This window comes from Eurosta solidaginis, chromosome 4, assembly GCF_040869045.1.
Source record: "Eurosta solidaginis isolate ZX-2024a chromosome 4, ASM4086904v1, whole genome shotgun sequence".
Taxonomy (NCBI): Eukaryota; Metazoa; Arthropoda; class Insecta; order Diptera; family Tephritidae; genus Eurosta; species Eurosta solidaginis.
This window is the reverse complement of record NC_090322.1, coordinates 277,313,956-277,336,406: the sequence shown is the minus strand read 5'-3', so window position 1 is coordinate 277,336,406 and position 22,451 is coordinate 277,313,956. Positions and strand designations below refer to the sequence as shown.

Below are 22,451 nucleotides of genomic sequence, written 5' to 3'. Positions count from 1 at the left end.
ACATACCTACAAACCATGGTACAAACATATATAAAAATCCCATGTACTTTGTTTTTGTAAATTCGATGGACAAATATCAAAATTGTACTGCGGCGGTTGATGTATCAATTCAAATAAAAAAAAGTTTATAATCAGCTGTTCCATGCTGCCACCTTGTGTCGTTCCGCCATGAATTGAAGAAAACAAATTCCACATTCGTCAAAGTAAATAATCAGTTTTAATAGATTTGATTGGGATAGTTGTAATGGCTGATAATTTGTCACATATTCCACCACCTTCTAAACCATTCCCAGGTATTTAGGTTCACGAGTTTCACATTTTGTTTTTACCAATGTTGATTTGTTTATAGGATCGCTTACACCAGGGTGGAATGATCCTCCAGCTGTTAACAGTGAAACACCGTCACAAGGCCGACCTAAACTTTATTTGCACAAAAGAGTTGCCTTTCCAGTTCAGGGAATGTCAACAGAAAGTTATTCAGGCACAAACCCTCGTCCAATGGCATGTGCAGCGCCATCCCATCATCAAACAATCGTGCCTCCCTTCAACCTTGAATTATCTAACTCTACACTGGATGCAACCGTATTCGAGCCAAGCAACTAATTGATGATGGTGAATTAAAAGTATAAGTTATTAGACATAATTTATATGAAAATAGCTAAAGCTACATTATTTATAAATGTTTATGTTTTAAATCCATACAACTAAGGCTGTGTAACTCTGCGTGTCTTCAGTTACTGAGTTGACGATTGAGATATTATGAACTCGGCAGATACAATCCGTCATCTCACGACATACGCAATTTTCCACTCACAGCACGTATGTACGTGGGCGTAAAGTGAAACAACGCCTGATTTAAATACTTTTATTAGCAATAAAGCTCGTGGCAACCATGCCATATCCATGTAAAACAGTTAATCCAACCAACCTTATGGAAAACAATGTAATTGGCCAATGATGCCATGCCATAACGCCCTAGCCATAACCGTACATAGCCAACCAATTGGCTTTTGGTTTTTCGCCAAATCCGTAACTTTGAGTTGGTGAATTTATTACTTTTCGGATATATAATTGTATGTTTTTGATAAGTTTTGAATACGTAACCTATTATTGGTCAAATTTGTTATTAACTTTTTGTATTTTCTTCCCTTTTATGAAACAGTCTCACTTCTAAAAATATCGAAAAATGCCCCCGCACCGCTCCGAAACCGGTGGTGGGATCCATAGTATTTTTGCGCAGAATACCTTTCTGCATTGGCGGCCTTCGGCTTCGCTTATTAAAAACCACCCTGGGTGGGTCCAACACCGGTTTGGAGATCAAAACCTAATCCGCACAAAACACTTGTTCAAAACTTTTTTGGTGGGGACAAAAAAATCATCGAAATTACAACTCATATATGTAATACTCCTATATTGCTAATAGAAAATGCTATTGTTGTTGTTGTTGTAGCAGTGCTTTTTTGAGTATGACCGTCCTAAAAAGATTCTTTTCCGGCAGATACAGATAGAGAATGCTCGCAAATGTTTTGAATTCGAAATCAAAACAAGAGCCTACAAAATTTTTCTGATTGTAGCAGCATAAGAGTGACAAGAAAAAATTTCAGTTTAGGTGCATTCGATTATTGAATACAAAAACAAGAACGTGTAAACAGCAATATATCGGCACTCTGATATTTGGGAATGTACCTAGCCTTTTGTAGGAATATAGAGGAGTATTACATATATATGCAAGAACCAAATGAAAGTTTTTATTTTCTTTTGCAAATATCTCTTGACAGACATAAAGTTTTCATCTTTTCGGACTCGCGATCCTGGGTTCAAAACGCGTCTTTCGACACCTCATTCGATAGTTTTTTTATGCTGTCGTATAGAATTACCATTAATTTTATAGGTTAACCTATCGTCAGTTTGGCACAACTGCTGCTTTCAACCCAGTTTGCTTAGTTTCTTGGTAATTTTATACTTTAACTCACAACTGCTATAACTCTTTCAAAAATATCAAGGGAGGTGTCAAAAGACGAGCTTTAGACCCAGGACCACGAATCCGCAACTGAAAAACCTACTTCTGTCAAGAGATATTTGCAAAAGAAAATGAAAATTTGCATGTGGTTGTAATTTCGATGGTTTTGTAATATCCCAAAAAAAAAAATGTGAGGAAGTGTTTAGTAAGGATATAGTTTTGATCTCCGAAAATGTGTTGGGCCCAGCCAGGGTAATTTTCAAAAAGCGTGGCCGAAGGCTACTAGTTTAACAAAAATTCTTATTTCAGCCTAATGTTTTAAAAATAGTTCAATACAAGTTTTATAAACAAATAAAAAATTACACCTTTTCCAGTTTAAGTTCAGAAATTTACAATTCTAGTTCAGAAAATTGCAATTCAAGTTCAGACAATTACAATTCAAGTTCAGAATTTCCAATTCAAGTTCAGAAAATTACAATTCATGATCAGAATTTCCAATTCAAGTTCAGAAAATTCCAATTAAAGTTCAGAAACTCCAATTTAAATTCAGAAAAATACAATTCAAGTTCAGGAAATTACATTTCAAGTTCAGAAAATTACAATTCAAATTCAGAAAGTTATAAGTAGGGTGTATTTTTCAAAAGTTATTTCAATTCATACTGCGTAATGTTATTTGTACTTACATGTTATTTGCGGAAGTGTTGATGCTTCGTTTACAATTGTGGCTTGGATATACTGTACCCCAAGTTTTCTCCTAGGCGCATACATCCCGAGCTAAGAAATCAAACGGAGCATAACTCTTTGCAACAAGTGCAAGAGGACACTCCGGCTATGAAAGTCTTTCAGTCGACACCGCAGTTTGGAAGCAGTGGGGAAGACCTCCACAGAGTTGCGAGAGGCAGGTGGGGGAAGACTTGACCTGTGCACACAGTACTTATAGTTACTTGCGGGATTGTGGACGCTCCGTTGATTTCGTCATCACTGCTGTCATAATGCAGATCAATGCTTGTGACCTTTACAATATAGCTGGATGTCCTTGTAACCTCTTATGAGAGGAGGAGAGAGAAGAGAGGAAAGGGGGGTTTTTCTTAGCTATATCCTTCATGTGAGCAAAATTGATTTGATGATTAAAAATTTGCTTGATTTTATTGAGTTAAGAAGTCCAACGCTTCCTTAACAAATAGTAGGCCTTCATATCCTTGTATCAAATTATTAGCGCAAACATACTTTAATTTCCATTGCATGATAGAAACAATTCCTGACAAACTTTCTGAACTTGAAATGTAATTTTCTGAACTTAAATTGGAATTTCTGAACTTGAATTGTTACTTTCTGAATTTGAATTGTAAATTTCTTAATTTAAATTGAAATATCTGAACATGAGTTCTAATTTTCTGAACATAAACTGGAAAAGGTGTAGTTTCGTTTCATTCAAAAATAAATAATTTGTTTTGAACACTTTCACACATGTGTTACATACGAAATCTCAACCAATTCAAAACACTTTATTTTAAAAAATGTCCTCGCTGTTGTTGTTGTAGCAATAAGGACGAAGGCCTTGGTGAGTGTTATCGATGTTGATGGTCCTTTGCCGGATGCATATCCGGTACGTTCCGGTACCAAGCCCGACCATCTCCGGAACGGTTTTGGTGTGACCACATGCGACCTTTTAGGCCATCCCGCCCTCCCACTTCCTAGATCCATGAGAAGTTCGGGGTCGCCAGAGCCTCGATTGTAAATGAGACAGGATTTGCCACTGATAGATGAGATTGACAATTAGGTTGAAGAAGCTATATATTGCGCTGGCAACTCCTTGAAAGGTTTGCGCTACACAACCCCTTGAATATATTTGGTATTTTAGTCGCCTCTTACGACAGGCATACATACCGCGGGTATATTCTAACCCCTAACCAGCTGGGGTAAAAAAAAAAATGTCCTTAACATATTAGAGCACCTAAGTATCATCTGAAAGGCCAGATATAACAGGCAGTTGAAAACCATCTTTCACATAATACACCGCTTATACGTGTACACAGCGGCAAGGCTCCACAAGGACCTAGCCAAAGAGCAGAGAGAGATTAATCTAGCAATTAAGCTCCCAGACGGTACCTATACCGGGACGGTGGAGGAGCGAGCGAAGGCCCTGCTGCAAGCGCATTTTCCTGATGCCTCTCCGCAAGTGCCGGAACCTGTATTCCCCCAGTGTGAGACCAACCCATCAGACTGGCCTCTTTTGTGAGGCCAGAGTCGGATGGACAGTGGAATCCTTTAAGAAATACAAATATCCGGGGGTGGATGGCACGTATCAGGCGCTAATGTAGCAAGGGACACAGATTAACCCACATCTCGCCAGGATCATGAGAGATAGCCTGGCACTGGGATTCCCATGGTGTTGAGAAGAGAAAAGGTGGTTTTCATACCAAAAGAAGGAAAAAAGCAGTAAGAAGCAAAGTCCATCAGACTAATAAATGCTTTGTACTTTTCTTGATATCGAGGGTGCCTTTGACAACACATCTCACGAAAGCGTAAATATGGCACTGCGGAGAAGAGGAATTAGATGCCTATCCAGAGATGGATTGACAATCTGCTCCGTACAAGAATCGCTGATGTAGGCAACAGTGCAGTCAATACCACGAGGGGGTGACCCCAAGGAGGTGTTCTGTCACCCCTTCTGTGGACCCTAGTAGTGGGTGAACTGCAAAAGCTATCAAACAGTGGCATAAGTTGCAAGGGGTAAATTCGAGAGTACGCTCTGTGACATAATACAGAGAGCATTGAACATTACAAGGGGATGGTGCGCCAGTGTGGGGCTTAACATCAATCCATCTATGACGACCATCATCCCCTTCACCAGAAGAAGGGTCCTACCAGCCTTCAGAGCAATAAAAATAATGGCGTTGCACTAGAATATGGAACCGCTGTGAAATTCTTGGGGGGCCATCTTTGACACCAAGCTCCTCTGGAAACAACACTTCGACTCCATGAAAAATAGGGCTACGAAGTCCATCATGGTATGCAAACGTCTAGCAGGCAAATCATGGGGCTGTAGCCCACATGTACTATGATGGATGTATACCATGATAGTAAAACCTATGATAACATATGGCTCGATAGCCTTGGCATGGAGAACAACTCGGGCGACGACGAGGTAAGCACTGTCAAAACTTCAGCGACTGGCATGTGTGTGCATCGCGGGAGGTATGCGCACATGCCCTACAAAAGCGCTGGAAGCTATCCTCGATCTAACCCTGCTGCATATATAGATAGAGCAGTCAGTCAAGTGAACCCTCCTGAATATCGCCAAGGAGGGCAAAGGTAAAGTCCATATCGTCGCGAAGCATGGAGGAATTGAGAGAGAAGATCCTAATCCCTCAACTCCCAAGGAATGATATCCTCAGGCAGATAGTTTTTGAGAAAAGGTATAATGTAGAATTGGGAGACAAGAAAGGAAAGCAGAATGGAGAGCATTCAGCAGCGACATAAAATAGTATGGTACACCGATGACTCGGATACACCAGAGCGGATTGGATCTGGAGTCTTTGGACCCAGAGCCAAGATATCAATACCCCTGGGAGCCTACCCGAGCATTTTTCAAGCGGACGTATTCGCCATAAGCCAGCGCGCTGACCTGAACCCTCAGCGCGAATACTCCAATGAAACAATCGCCATACTCAGTGACAGTGAGGCCGCCCTTAAGACGATCTCGGCGTGCGTTGTAAATCTAAATCAACTAGGAGCACACAAAGAACTACTGTTCGCCTGGGTTCCTGGCCACACGGGAGTTGAGGTAATAAGCAGGCGGATAGCATGACCAGAGGCAGCAACTGCACGACCCATTGGTCCCGAGCCGTTCCTGCCAGTAGGCCCGCAGGAAATTGGGGCCATTTATTAGTAGAAGAGAGGGAAAAGAAGGAATAACACTGGTGCAATATGCCAGGCCTGAGACAATTTAAGTTACTGTTAGGGGTTACAGCACAACTTGATATAGGGCATTAATAGGCCTCTCGAAAGATAACCGAAGAATCCTTACAGCTATTCCTACAGGGCACTGTAGATTGAAAAGCCACATGCAGAAGCTGGGCATACTATCGAACAACACATGCCGATGTTCGGAAACGGCGGATCATATCGTCTTGGAGTGTGACGGAGTTATGGGCACACCATAGCCAGAGCATTCTCGCATTAAATCCCTCAATGCAGGTGAACTGCTAAGGTTCATCAGAAATGTCGGCTTGGATGAGGTGCCGTGAAGAAGCTGAGGGCACATTAGAGCAATGGTCGCAGTGCGATCCTCAATTAATTATCTATCTACGTGTACACCACGAGATCCACCAAATAAAAAAATTTATATTTTATTTGAAATCCGGTAATTGAAATTCTTAACATCTAAAAAATACTGTGCTTTACCAGGAAACGAGGATTTCCTGCGATTTGAATTGGAACTCGAAAAAATAAAAAAACAATTACAATTATGGATGTTTATATTAGCAGCATAAGCTCTCGAGAAAGTCCTGAAATCCCAGGAGTCTAAAAAAAATTATTCCGCGATTTCGGGATGGAAAAATGGCTCGGGATTCTGGGATTCGTGATTCTCAGGACTCGATGCCATACTTGTATCCCAAGAGGTATCAGACTCTTTTCCGAATGGGTCACCACCAAAACTTGATCGTGTAGCCACATGTTATTTCTATATATGCCACTGAAATGCAACCCTATAATTTATATATACAAGTTCGCCGCAAAATTTAAAAAGGAGAACACAGCGTCTTTTGTTTTACATTTTATTTTTATACATTTTATTTAATAATTTCAAGCATTCTCAAGATAATTTTAAAAACATTACGAGTTATTACAAATAATTTTTGAAATCTTTTAATCATGTCAAATAATGATGAACGCAATGAAGATGGTGCTGTGCGGGTGATAGTGCGGGAGAGGCCTTTCAGAGATTTTCTTGGAGATGGGGAAACTGGTAGCATCATATCATATTTGGAACTTTGCCCTAATGTATAAACAGACGTACATACATGTCTCTAAGGAAGCGTTTATAGCAAATAAGTTGTTTATTCTTAGGTATTAGTTGTCGACGGTAGGCCATTTACTTTTGATAAGGTGTTGAAACCAACGGCTACTCAGGAGCAGTTGTTCTTGGATGTTCGCCCCCTTGTTGGCAAGGTAAAGCAAGGATACAACTGCACAGCTTTGGCTTATGGGCAAACAGGAACTGGGAAATCGTATTCAATGGGACTAAATTCGAATGTAGGACAATTTGATAGATATGACTAAATATACCTGTTCTAAGGTGTTAATTATTTTCTGATATGTATTACAGTGCCCTGAAGGTGGGAATGTAGGAATTATACCACGATGTTTCAGTGAAATACTTAGCTCAGACCCTAACGCCGAAACTGATAAAGCGAATAAGGTTGGAATATATGCCTCGTTTATTGAAATTTATAATGAAAAGGTATTTGATTTACTGAGTGACAATACTACGGAACCAATTATATCGCGTGGTAAGATAGAACAATTTTTCAAATACCATTTATAGTGACAATTCTTATACTTGGTATACACATCCATAGGTTATAAATATACAGGTGGCACCCGAAAGCAGCTAGAAACTGTTGATGATTGCTACAGCGTTTTACAACAAGGCAATAAAAATCGACATGTACGGCCAACAAAAATGAATTCTCAAAGTTCACGTTCACACGCAATTTTTACAATTCATGTAAGCACTGTCTGCGAAAAGGGCCTTCTTAATACAAGACTGAATTTAGTCGATTTAGCTGGTTCGGAGGGTGTACGTCGTACTGGTCATCAAGGAGTGGCGATGTCTGAAGGAGTAAACATAAATCAAGGTCTTCTATCCATTGGCAAGGTACTGCAGGCAAAAGCTCTTGGTTACAAAGTAATTCCTTATCGTGATAGTGTTTTAACATTAGTCTTACAAGGTATTCATTGTTCATATTGAGAGAAAGGCCTCCATTAATCGTCTACTTTCATATCTAGACTCACTAAACGAAAACTCTTATTTAACTCTTTTGGCATGCATAAGTCCCCATCGTGCAGATTTAAGTGAAACTCTATCGACACTTCGTTTCGCACAAAGCGTAAAGCAATTAAAACATTCGCCACATATTAATGTAATACTTGCAGAATCAAAGGTAATTGCATGAAAAAAAAAAAATGTATTACTTTTTTATTTAAGATTCAAAAACAGTACATATGTATCGCTAGTTTAATTACACAAAGGCCTTAACCAACAACTTTTAAATTTTACAGAAGCAAAAACGTATGTTTTTTCACATTCACTAGATGTAGAAATTGCTTTTTAAAAGTGGCATAACTCCCTTGCTATTGGCTCTAACACTTACATGTTTCTACGGGTGTATTTTGGCGTATCATATCAAAATCTGAGAAAAAGAAGTTTAGAAAAATCTGTTGATCAGAGCTTTTGTGAATTAAGCTAACGATATAATCAGCCCTATTCTGCATTTCGACTTGGATTGGAATTTTTTCGATTTGGTAATTTTGGTATTCTGTGTTCCAATCTCTTTCGATCCAACTTCGAATCGTTCGATTTTTTGTATTCTGCATTTCGATCGTAGTTGCGTTTTTCTAAGTTGTAAATTAGTTGGCGGAAAAATATTTTCCTTTTATTTTTTTTATTAATTTATAACAGAATTTTAACAAAAACGTCAGTAAAACTTGTTAAGAAACGTAGAAGGCTTGATGATGATTGTTTTTTATATGTTTCCAGGTCAAAAACAACATGTCGATGTCGAAGTCCTTGGACGTATTTGCCCCGCAAAAGTATCTAACACATACTTGAAAGCATCCTTGTTAAGTCGAAAGTTTTTTCTGAACCTAGATAAGAAAATATGTCATTAAACTTTACCACTTTTAAGTTCAATTTCTTACAATTCGTCACTCATCCCAAATAGATTACACAAATCTCGCAGTATTTGCCTTTCCATTCTCGCCTGGCCATTTTCGTATGCGTTGCTTTCCAACTCCACAAATAACGCCGCGGCTATTGATTCCATTATAATAGACAGCTATAATTTGTGTCTGTTTGTTGGGTCCAGTTTTATGCCAAAGCAAGCTGCCGGCGTAGAGGAAGGTGAAGCGAAAACGTAAACAATCCTTGCGGAAAGAATAAATAAACCTTTATAAAGTAATTTAGGCCAGTGCAATGAAATTAGCATCCTTAAAATTCAGAAAATGTTAACTATATTCGTGCAGGAATCCGTTTTAACAAAACTCGGTGGCCACGGCAGGGAATTGGCCAAAAGAACGACAAAAACACACTTACAATTATGAAAGCACTTCACTCAAAAAAATATAACACTGCGGCAATATATTCTATTGCTTTTTTTTTGTACAAAATGGCGTGGACAATAAAATATAAACGTTTTTCAGTGTTTTTTTACAAATTTTCTTTAATTTATTTTGTTCCAATGTTCACACATTCCGTACCAACAGCTGATTTCGAAAAATCATTTGCTCTTCTCTTTACGATTCCGTCGTAATGCAGAATACCAAACTTCGATTAAAGCGGAGCGTAGAACGGGAACGTAATCGAAATGCAGAATAGGGGTGAATATATAGTATATAATATGCTAACAATATCCCTCACTAGGGTGGGCACCTTGTCGTTGGTGTGAGGGCTTAGCCGATCTCCATAGTGGCCGACTATGAGGCGGAGCTGTTTAGGACTGGCATCTACGCCGTTTCGCCTCATAGGAGGGTGGCGGGATGTCGGTGACCAAGAACTGCCAACCCCTCTAATCCAGGGTGTTATGCGGATAGTGCCTATTGGACGATTTGCAGCCAGGGGATCAATTCGGCTGTATTCGAACAGAGCCTTCCCGATACCGGGCCACCTCGGGAAGTATTGATGGCCTTACCACAGGGAAGGGCGCTCTTGAGGCTGACGGTTCTTTCCCTGTATATAATACTGGACCGCTGAGCCCGCCTTGTAGGGCAGGTGGTCGTACGACCAAGATGAACGACTCATTACCAAATTGTAATAAGGAGGATGATAAAAGGAGGACTGAGTCGCAAGCCAAGGACGACGAATACGCATTAAGCCATGCTTCCGACTCGGGGAGCGAGAGTAGTGCTGATTCAATGAACTCCATGTTGCAAAAGCACACAAATGAAAACGGAGTAGAATAGTGGAGAAGGGTACGGAGCAGAGGAAGTAAAAGATCTTTCCCGCAGTACCGTGCAGCACTAAGAATTGTCCAACGTCTGGGAGCAGTGGTCGACCCAACAGAAGTGGAGATCGAGCACTTGGAATGGGCCCATGAGGCGGTAGAAGTAGGTCGAAGGCAGTTCAAAAGGTTGGTGCTAGAAACCCTCGGTTCTGCAACCGGTACGAGCAGGAAGAAGCGTCGAATGGCAGAAAGAAAAGGCAACGGTCGGCGAAAGGCGACAAGCCTGCTTTCAAGAGGCAGAAGGGACCCAGTCCCAGAGCTGCGAGGCAGGGCAGTCGCATAGTCAAGTAAGCCCAAAGCTGTAAGACAGATGGGCCCCAATAGCGAGGTAGCAACTACCTTGAAAGCTGCGAGTCAGAGGGAAGTTCCAACTACGGAAGTACGAGATAAGCCAAAGATAGATAACGCTATGACTCCGGCTTTCTCTGAGGTGCCAAAGGGAGTTAACACTAAGACTCAGGCTCTTCCCGAGAAGATGAGTGATGTGGTATAGAAGTCACTGTGGCGCTGGTTGATCGTAGCAGTCCTTTCGGACAGATGACTACTGAAAGGCGGAGATCTGTAGAAAGGGACCTTATTAGCTTATTGCTTAAGATGATGCGGGAACAACCAAGTAAGCCCCTTCCAACCCTTGATTCGGGCGGATGGTATAATGGTGTGAAGATGATAGCGTGCGACAACATCGCGAGCTTCCGGTGGCTGGAGGAAGTGGTTCCAAACCTTCAAAGCCAAGGCACGAACGCGCGGTTTGAGGTGGTGGATAAAGCGTAAATCTCCAAGGTACCAAAAGTTAAGGTATGGATACCATGCGTAATGAAGTCGGAGGATACACTGCGACTTCTGCAGAATCAGAATCCGAACATACCGACACAGGATTTGAGGTTACTTACTGTATCTCGGCCGCCGGAGGAAGGTCAGTTCTACATCTTCCAAATAAACAAGCAGGCGGAGGATATATTGTACACGCAGCTAGGAAAAATGTCCTTTGATACAGGCAAAATTTACATGCGACTCAGGAAAAGAAGTCCCGAGAATAAAAATCCAAACACGCTGGAAGTGGGCGAAGTCGAAAAGGACCTCAAACGCCTAAGGGAAAAAAGAGGTGGAGGTAGCCGACGTCACCACGAAGGTGTTAGAAGAGGACCAACAGCCAGATAGTGCTGTGAGTCGCGCAGATGAACACCCGGCACAACAGTTGCAAGAGGCTGAAGGGGGCTTCTAACACTCTAAACTAAATGGGCAAGGGGAGGACGACGACGTCACGACGAAGGTGCTGGCGGGGGGGGGGGGGGGGGACAAACAGCCCAATGGTACTGCGAGTTCTACAGATAAACCTCCAACACAGTAAAGTGGCGTCGAGCAAACTCCTCCTAACCTTGAGGAGGGTTCGTTTGACGTGGCGCTTGTCCAGGAGCCGTGGCTCTCATCGGGAGGAAAGGTTTCTGGACTTAGCGCGCGGATTTGGCGTTTACTATGCGCAAACGGAAGGACGATTGCGAGCTGTAGTAATGGTAAGGAAACAGCTGCATTCATATATGCTGCCTAATTACACTATTGAAGACTTCGTAATGGTGGCCTTTGAGCAAAGGAATAAGCAGGCACTTATCCTGGCATCCTGCTACATGGCCCTTCCTGCGGAGGTTCCACCGATGGCGTGCAAGAGGCTAGTACAGGACGAAGGGCGCAAAGGGTTGGTCATAGGCGCGGATGCAAATGCGCACCACAATGCTTGGGGAGGATCAGATACGAACGAGAGAGGCGAATCTCTATTTTGCTACATCCTGCAAACCAATTTGCAGATAGCCAACAGGGGAAATGTCCCTACATACATTGGTCCAACATCCAGCAATGTTTTGGATACTACACTGAGCTCCGAACGTGATATATCAAGATATGATTGGATGGTTCTTGATAGACCATCCTTCACCGACCATGCGTATATCAGCCTCAGCATCCCCCTAAAGAGGGTAGAGAAGGGAGGAACCTTTAGAAACCCTAGGTCAAAAACTGGACTAAATTCCAGAAACAGGTAAAACGAGACTGGGACAAAGAGGTTGCCAATGTGGAAGAACTGGAGGAGTCTAATGAATTCCTAACTAGGACGCTTATGACTGCGTATAACAAGAGAAAGCCCTGGAATATGAGGAATATGCTCTAGGAGTCTTCTTAGACATTGCCGGGGCTTTCAGTAATGTCTCTAAATGGGCGATTATGGATGGTCTTAATTACATTAGTGTACATCCAGCCTTAACCAGATGGATCGTCTGCATGTTAAATTGCAGGAAGATTACACATCTCAGTGGGGATTGTACGAGGCCACGAAATCAGTGGACAGGGGAACGCCGCAGGGAGGGGTGCTATCACCTCTGCTGTGGACGCTGCTCATCAACCAACTACTCAGGCGATTTGATGAGTGACCCGTAAAACTTACGGCTTACGCGGATGACGTTGCAATTGTCATAAGTGGAAAGTGCCTTTCAATGATTAGCTGTTTGATGGATCGAGCGCTTCGGGATATTCATACCTGGGCATCAAATGTCGGGTTGAAAGTCAACGCGGATAAGACGGATATGGTCTTGTTTACAAAGAGGTACAAGGTCCCAAATTGGATCAGGCCTAAATTAGGAGGGGTGACTCTACAGGAGAAACCTTGCTCAAAGTATCTAGGAATCATCCTAGACAGTAAGCTGTCATGGAAGCTCAACGTGGAGGAGAGGGTGAAGAAGGCCTCAACCAAACAATTCCTGTTGAATAACCAGAAACCTGCGAATCCCAACATACATCTGATTGATGAACCAGCACCGCCTAGGGGCTTAAGGAGTCATCTCTGTAAGCATTTTGAGGAAATACGGCACCTGAGAACCCAGCTGTATGAAGCGAAAAAACACAAGCAGGCCCTTGGTGAACTCCATAAACAGGCGTCGGACCTTTATGCCGGGAATTGCCCGGTGAATCCAGTACTCAAAGAAAAGTATCCAAAACTCGCGGAAGAGGAACGCATACTCCCCAGGGAAACGCGTGTCACTCTTGCTCAACTTCGTTCTGGATACTGTAACAGGTTAAACTCTTACCTATCCAGAATCAACCCCGACATACAAAATGTATGCCCCGCTTGCAATGTGTCTCCACATGACACCAACCATCTCTTTAATTGTAATGTGGAACCAACGCCTCTAACACCCCTTTCCTTATGGTCAACCCCTGTTGAAACAGCAAGTTTCCTTGGACTCCCGTTAGAGGATATTGATGACAATTTGTGATCGGTCGCGGCTGTTAGGTGGGGCGAAGCATTGCTACAACAACAACAAGGCCTCAACGGCACTATGCATGTAAAAGAATGCTGGGATGTACGTGGGGCTTGTCGCCCTCTCTTTCTCATTGGGGTTTTACAGCGATTGTAAGCCCTATCCTATACTATGGAGTTCTTGTTTGGTGGAAAGCCACACAAAAAACAACATATCTCTAAAAATTAGAGGGGGTATGCAGACTATCGATGCTTATCATTACGGGAGCCCTGAAAACAACCCCGACGGCTACACTGTATGCCATTCTGCACATTCCACCTGTAGACCTGGTAGCAAAGAACATAGCATTAACAACCGCAACCAGGCTCGGTGCCTCGGGGCAGCTTGAGCGCCGACCATATGGCCATAGTAGTATAGCGTCATCAATCACAAGACGCACAGACTACCTGATTCCCTATCTGCGCTTCGAGGGAGATCTTAAGGCCACAATAGAGGTGCAAATGGCGGAGGAGGCGATACATGTGTACAACGATGGTTTCAAAGTAGTGGAAGGAGTAGGGTCTGCGGTATACTGTGCTGATCCGGAAATAAACAGATCCTACAGGCTGCCGGATTACTGTAGCGTTTTCCAAGCGGAAATAGTAGCCGTAACCAAAGCAGTAGAAACCCTGGAAGAAAATAGCCCAAGCTGCAATCGTGTTAACTTTTATATTGACAGTCAAGCAGCAATTAAGGCAATAATCTCGCATACCACAGCATCTAAATGCGTGTTAGAATGTAAGCAGTCCCTGGAGAGAATCGGGACAGGGAGAAGCATACATCTATATTGGGCATATGGGAATAGATGGGAATGAAAAAGCGGATGAATCAGCTAAAAAGGGCGCATCCCTTGAAGCTTGCTCCGTAGACGTCCCAATAAGACTGAGCGAGATTAAGCGAAGGCGAGAGGTGCACATGATCGACCAAGCTGAATAGGCGTGGGTTCAAGCGCGGGGCTGTTAAGTGTCGAAGATTATGTGCAGGTCTTACAACCTTAGACTAACAAAGTTGCTTCTGTCATTAAAAAGAGAAGACTGTAGACTCATGACGGGTATTCTGACTAGACACTGCCTTGTGGCGTCACATGCCTTTAAATTAGGCTTGGTCAGTGATAGCAGATGTAGGAAGTGTGGGCTGGAGGAGGAACCGATCCCTGCAAAAATCGTGAGTACTCGCTATGGACCAACCGAGCGCTCCAAAATTAACACCAATTCATACAAAAAATATGGTCCAATTAACTTTGCGATGTCCTAGGACTGGACCATATACTCCTGCTCCGCATTACATCAGAGTAATCCATGGAGTACCCACAGTCCAATAAACATCGTGTAGTGATTACAATCGTTAAAAACGAGCAATGATCGGCTTACAGTATGATCGTGTAGAAACATGAGTTGGTTCATTGCTGCATTACTGTGGAGTATAATGGTAAGTACTCCAGTGGACCACATGACCCAACGATTTTTGCAGGGATTTAGCACGTTCTGTGCTCTTGCCCTGTTATTGCCAGGCTAAGACTCCAGCTATTAGGAGTGATACAGCTGTCAGATCTAGAAGCAGCAAGTGGCTTAAATCCTAGGAAGCTTCTAGTATTTTCCAAGAGGACGGAGTTATTTTATAACATAGGTCCTTGTTTTTGATAGGGTTTTTCAGTTTGGTCGTTAAAACAAACTTCTGATAACACTACGGACTTATTCAGTCTATGTGAGGTCCTCATGGACCGGCCAGTTTAACCTAACCTATGCTAACGATATATGTAACATGTAAATACAACACGTTTTGTCATACCCAGACGTTTTCTGGATTTAAATGTTTTTTATGAAATTTGTATTATTTTAAAGATAGGGACGGGAGAAGGGAAATAATAATTTTGAATATTTGATGATTGAATAAAAGGTCCGATTAGGCGAATGAAGACAGATTTACTTAAACGCTTTGGCACATATGCGGCGTTATATTTTTGTTTTATGGCTATTAAATTTAAGTAACTTGTACAAAGCTTTAACGGGAATCAGCCTCAAGTGTCACTATAAAACATTCAGCTGTGAATGAAGAAATGGAAAACGTAAACGTTGATCTTTTCTAATGGAAATCTGCAAATTTTTAAAATATAATAAAATAAAAAAAAAATCCTAAGTTAAACGGTTTTATTGAAAACAATACTTACATGAAGTAATAATAATACTAAAAGCTAGAAAATAATTAGGTAGGTCCTAGGTACTAGTCATCACACTCGTCATCAATCTTAGGCGTTGATCAGACAATTAAAGCTTTGGGCGCGTGAAATTAATAAGATAAGAAAATATTTATTTCATTTTCGGACGAATGGTCACTTCCTTATAAATACATATGTATCTACCTGCTAATATGCTGAGACAATTCCTCATAATATACATATGATATCGCCGTAGTACTTTTTTCGAAATTCCTTCGAAGTGCATGTAAAAATGAAGTACATGAGGTCTGTGATAGGCGATGCGTATCGTAACAGCTGCCAATCAAGCAAATGTATTCGAGTCGATATTTTCATGCTTGTATAATTTTATCAAAGAGCAAATATGTGTGTATACGTATATTTTCTATATTTTTATATTAACGAACAATCGTTACCTTAAATTTAAACATGATATTATTGCTCCAACAGTCTCCATGACATACTACAGCATATGGCTCTGATTTCTTCCCATCAATAAAGTCCAAATATATATCGAAAAAAGAACGTTTAAAGAATCTTAATAGAATTTCTTTGTACATGCTGTTTTCAGCATACGTACAAGATTCAGTACTTTTTTTTTAATCCCTCAAAATAACGAATCAGATTGGGATCCATTTTGCGTTGTTCAAAAATATCCTCGATTACTTGAAAATTTTCTAGTTGTTCAGGATTCTGATCCTTAATTGCGAAAGATACGGCATGCAATTTGCATAATTCGTATAACATGTTCATAACTAAAATCGTCGAAACGATCGAGCAAGCGAAAGTCCTGAAAGCCTAAATCTTCTAAAAATATTGCCTCATCAAATTCATCTGTTATAGTATATAAGCACTTAACAACCTCGTGAAATCCATTCTCTTTAGTCACACCTTTGCTATTTTGAAAACGTTCTACCATCGGTGTTTAGGCCACAAGCCTAAATATGGCGGTGCACCCTCGTATCGCTTTACTTTTCCTTTTCATTTATTCATATCGGTTTATACCGATAACCGTTTACCCCGCCGGATAATAGTTAAGCCTAGGATTCGGCGGTGACCGCGAACTAAAGTCTTTTTACCTTTTTCACTTCTTTTGCGAACGTTTAAGAAACCGCCAGCAGCCAAGCCACCGAAGGTAAGTCCTTTTTAATCAAAATTATAAAGTTCATTCTATACACTTCCGCAATCTGAAATCTTGAATTGTGATTAATTGGATTAACTCTGAATTTGCATTTACTTTCACTTTAATAAACATTATTGTATATCCCTTTATAACGAATTCGTTTGTGTTTTTTCCTTTATTTTCTCCCCATCACTATTGCGCGCCTTATATCTGGTCTTGCCGCCGTAACAATCGGCAAAAACTAAAAAAAAAACAAGTAAAATAAATTCTTTTATGCTGTAAAATCATAATTATCAACAGGCTCATATATGACCTCTTCATATGCTAGTGATTCTCTTAGAAAGCATGGCCTAACAAAAAATTGCTTACGCCTTATAAGTGGTATTTTAAGTAGCAAACTTGATAGAGATGTTCCCAAATTTGTTTCGACTTTAACAACGACCCGGTAAACTATTCCGATGTAATTTTCCCCCTTTTCGGTAGCAGGTGCATTGTGCTGGAAATTTCGCTTCAAGCAATTGTTGTAGTATTTTTAAAACGGCACAGCTTGGATAGTCGCCCATTGGACTATAAGTGATTTGATTAGCGTTATCCATTTTTAACTGATATAACCTATATAAATATACTATTGGTTTTATGTTAATTTTTGAATACATTGATTGTAAGCTATAAGTTCGCTCTGATCAAAATCGCAATTGAAAATATTAAATTTTGCGGTATTATAAATATTTCTATTTCTAACAAAAACAATTATTTCTAGTATTGTTGGTAGTTAAAGGTGATCTGACATAACTTCATGTGCGCAGTAACTTCATACGGTCTTTTTTTGAGGTAGCCTACCATACCAAAGGTCAGTTTTTGGCCTACCATAGTGCAGGGGTTTGGCTATCCAGGCCTACGAATGTTGCCATGAAAATCTTTTCAGCAAAAAATTCATCCGGCATTACCAAAGCTGTTTGGAATCGGAGGTCTTGTAGAGAAAAATAATAAGCAATTCGGTATCCGACGGTTTCTTTGCGGGTATGGTGCGGATCGATTCCTGAAAAAATAGTTGCGGATTTGAACTTTAAAAAAGGAATCTATAAATTTCGCATTCGTCGAATACCGCAATAGAGGCGCTTATTCCTGGAAAAACATTTGTTTTTGCAGCAAAATTGCAATAAAGCTTTCCGTTTTCCCCCAATGCCTCTAGGAAATATGGCCATACCGATCTTCTGGTGGTATTTTTAATCAAAAGTGTAACTAAAGCCATTGTGAACTTATTGTGTATGGTATTTTTACATGCACTGCACAACAAATTTTAATACGAATAAAATTGAAAATTCAACAAATAAATGTAAGGCGCGATAACCTCCGAAGAGATTTTAGGCCGAGCTGCTCTTCCAATTTGAGACGTGCTGCTTTTAATCTTTCCTACAAATTGGCGGGGCATGACCTACTTGTATAATGCCGACTCCGAACGGCTTCTGCAAGCCAGATGAGTTCTCACGGCAGAAATACACTCGGATTGCTTGCCAAACACTGCCGAGGGTCGACTCCGCTTAGAAAATTTTTCTTTTATTTTATTTATTTATTTATTTATTTATTTATTTATTTATTTGTAGTCATATATGACGAGAGTGCACTTACAGACTAATGACAAAACTTTGGATTTTTTTTTGTTTTTTTGTTTTTGCTTAGTATAAATAATAAATGTTAAGTGATCAATATAAATATTACACGATTATACAATTACAACATTAATCAAAACTTACATGTAGTGAAGCTTTTAGAGCTAAATAAATCAGATGTAAAAGAACCCGATGGAGTGTTAAGTTCCCTTAAAGTTCTATAGATAGGTGCATTGCTAGCATAAGTACTTCTGACTTGTTTTAAGGAAAAAATATCGTTATTCCTAAGACAACGCTGCGGGACATGGAAAAATACACGTTCAAGTAAAAGAGGGCAATCTATTATACCATTTATAATGCCGAACACTGTAGAGAGGGAGAGAATAGTTCTTCTGGAGTTTAACGATTTCAGGTTGATTAATTTGCATCTGGCAATATATGGCGGAAGTGGGTCTATAAAATTTAATGAGCGTAGAGGATAGTGCAAAAACACCTTTTGAACACCTTTTGAAAGTCGTTTGATATGACAATCAAAATAAGGTATCCAAATGAAGACCGCATATTCAAGTTTGGAACGAACAAGTGACGTGTATAAGAGCTTCAGCGTATACGGATCACTAAAGTCCGAACTAAACCGACGAATGAAAGCAAGCATAGCATACGAATTTGCTATAGTGCTGTTGATATGGCTCAAGAATGAAAACTTAGCATCGATAATAACACCCAGGTCGGATATTTCATTCAGGGTGGATAGATTGGAGTTGCCAATGGAATAGGAGGTGGGAATAGAGGAACGAGACTTCGCAAACGACACATGGAAACATTTACTAACATTAAGAAGAAGTCGATTTTTTCACACCACAAAACAACGTTGTTTATATCATTCTGAATTTTAGATGAATCAGACAGAGAACGAACAGAGGAATAAATTTTAAGATCGTCAGCGTATAGCAGAAAATTGGAGAAGGTAAAACACTCACAAATATCATTAATAAAAATGATAAAGAGTAAGGGTGCCAGAATGCTACCTTGAGGCACACCAGAGGAGGCAATAAAGTCATAAGATGATAAATTGTCAACAATTACAATGCAGTTCCGAGAAGAAAGGTACGATTTTATCCAAGATAAAAAAGTAGAGTGAAAGCCCAGATGCGCCAACTTATCAACTAAAAGTGTGTGACTCACTGTCAAAGGCCTTGGAAAAGTCAGTATAAATAGTGTAAACTTGCAGGTGATCATTAAAAGCAGATGTACAGAATTCGGAAAAAACGGCAAGGTTGGTAACCGTGGATCGACCAGACATGAAGCCATGTTGGTTGATAGAAATATATCTCTTGATGAAAAAAAAACATTTTTCACACAATTTAGATACGGTTGACAATTTTGAAATTGGCCTGTGGTTGGCAATATCATTTTTATTACCTTTTTTGAAAACAGGCGTGATAGAGGTAAATTTCCAGGCATCAATAAAAACTCGCGAATGAAGTGATTTATTAAAAATTATCATAAGAAGATAAGCAACAGCAGCGCAGTTTTTGAAAAGGTAAGATGAGAAACCATCAACATCCGAACTCGTAGACGACTTAATATGCAGAATACCATCGAGCACATCATCAAGCGATAGGGAAAGTGATCCAAAATTAATTGGTGAATTGGTATCTGGGAAATAGTTGTCATCGAGCGGCTCAGACGACGACTCGAAATTTACCCCAGCGGGTAAGGGGGTCAGAATATACCCGCGGTAGGTATGCCTGTCGTAAGAGGCGACTAAAATACCAGATTCAAGGGGTGTAGCGCAACCCTTCAGGTTGCCAGCGCAATATATAGCTTCTCCAAACCCAATTGTCAACCTCACCTATCCGCGGCGAATCCTATTTCACTAACAGATGAGGCTCTGGCGACCCCAAGCTCCTCATGGAACTTGAGGGTGGGGAGGGAGGGGATGGCCTGAAGGTTTAATGTGGCCACATAAATCGTTCCCGAGATGGTCGGGCTAGCACCTTAATGGTGCTGTGGTACCGGAGCGTACCGGATCTGTATCCGGCAAAGGACCATCACATCGATAACACTCCCCAAACCCCTCGGGGAGCAACCTTATCGCTACAACAACAACAACGACTCGAAATTAGAGCTGAAAAAGTCAGCAAAAAGATTAGCAGCCTCTTGCGGGGAGGATGCACTGGTTCCATTTAGAACACATCCGATGGTATGCTAGAACACATTCTTTTGGATTTAACAAAACGCCAAAAAGACTTTGGATTTTGCTTGATGTCAGATTCAAAATTATGAACATAATCTCGGTATAGTCCTTATTTAGGGATTTAAACTCTGCGATAGCGGTGAAACTTTTCTTTATGAGAAACAGAGTTAGAATATTTGTACTTTTTGTAAAACTTGTTTCTTAGATTCTTTAACCTCTTTAATTTCGCTGTATACCATGGTATCCTATGGCATTTCTTCCCAAAAACTGGAACATGTTTTGTACAGAATGTTTGAAATTCTATTTCTAAATACTTCAAAGCATTGATATTAGCAAGTATGGAGTCCCAATCTAAGGCAGCTATATCCAAATTAACATTATGCAAGTTTCCACGTTTGAAATTGAAACTTGAACAATCACTTTTAAGCGAAACTTCTCTAAAATTATAGAACTCAATAAGTATAATAAGAGGAATATGATGAATGGTAGTCTTAGAAATGGGATCCAAACATTCGGTTATAGAAAAATTTATATTATCATTAACGAAAATAAGATCAAGATATCTAGAGAGACTATTGGAAAAATGGTTAACCTGAGAAAGACCTAAGCTTGCCATGTTGTCGACTACGTAAGACTCTGGAAAACTAATAACAGTTTTTGGAAAGAATGTAAAGTTGTTATCACAGGAAATCCACTCTAAATTCCTTAAATTAAAATCACCCAGAATGCAGAAATTACAATTAGAATTCTTAGAAACTAAGCCTACAATGTTGTCCACGTGCATTTTATAGATGACGTCAGCGCTTGCTGGCGGTATGTAGGAAGCACAGATTAGGAGATCAGACGCACCACGTACACTGATACAAAGCTGATCAAGAAGAGAATCCCCATTATCCAATGGAACAACGGAGGCTCGATACCTCCTACTGACAGCAATCAAAATGCCGCCACCCCTTAACAGACCAGTTTTTTTAGGGTCTCGATCCTTGCGGAAGACATTATAAAGATTGGAATCAAAGTATTCATTATCGTAAAAGTCAGAGTTCGGCCAGGTCTCAACAAGTACAAAACATCATATTCCAAGTCAGCACTCAAATTAAAAATGTCTTAAATTTTGTCCTGATCCCAGAGACATTCTGGAAGTAGATTTGGATATTCTTCGCAAGCAACTTATTGTCAGCATTTAAATATGAACTGGCTGAGGCGCGGCGATATTCCCAAAAGGGCGAATCTTAACATTCACTGGCCAGATACATGGATTTAAAACTTTATCGTGTAAACCCTCAGATACACCTAGTTTAAAGTTGATTTTCCGCAGATCTGAGACTTGTGTATCCTTTTTTACCAAACAGAAGCAAACCAGGTATTTTAGGATATCAATACTAGCTTATGTGGACACGTACGATAAGATGTCAATAGTAACATTAGAAGAAACCGATGATAAGTGTAGCCATTTCATTGTTGAAACTACATTTAGCTCACTATTGGTATTAGAGCCGATGAATAAGGGTGGGCTAAGTTTCTTACGTGAAGTTTTAGAAGCAGTATTGAAATCAGGCATGCCACCTTTATTTGATGATCCCAAATCAGATCGTACAGGTGAAACAGCAGGCTGGAGGGTATGCTGAGTGGCAGTAATACTGGTATAACTTTTTTGGCTTGTTTATTATTAATTACACTGCCAGCAAGTGCAGCAGTAGGAGAGCGAGTATCACTAATTAACGATATTTTGGCTTGTTTGTTGTTAGAAGAGCCAGCATTCGCAGTAGCGGGAGGTGTTGAAACGGCAGCTGATAATGACTTTGAACTAGTCGCATTGGCATTGAGATCATTTGCATTATAACAATTATAC

The 22,451-nt window shown here is 40.5% G+C and overlaps 1 protein-coding gene and 1 pseudogene across 2 annotated transcripts in view; one reads left to right on the top strand and one right to left on the bottom strand.

The window, feature by feature from the left end:
* Positions 1-606: 606 nt before the first annotated feature.
* Positions 607-22,451, top strand: part of nod (no distributive disjunction) — a 29,908-nt gene continuing 8,063 nt past the window's right edge. The window contains exons 1-5 of one of the 2 annotated variants that reach the window (XM_067778446.1): positions 607-6,967; positions 7,034-7,219; positions 7,293-7,476; positions 7,546-7,917; positions 7,976-8,130. In XM_067778446.1, coding sequence (XP_067634547.1) covers positions 6,839-6,967; positions 7,034-7,219; positions 7,293-7,476; positions 7,546-7,917; positions 7,976-8,130 — 1,026 coding nt within the window. In that variant the 5' untranslated portion in view covers positions 607-6,838. Of the gene's footprint in view, positions 6,980-7,033; positions 7,220-7,292; positions 7,477-7,545; positions 7,918-7,975; positions 8,131-22,451 lie in introns of both variants that reach the window. The other variant, XM_067778447.1, reaches the window with a different exon arrangement.
* LOC137247497 (uncharacterized) lies at positions 15,679-17,031 on the bottom strand (annotated as a pseudogene).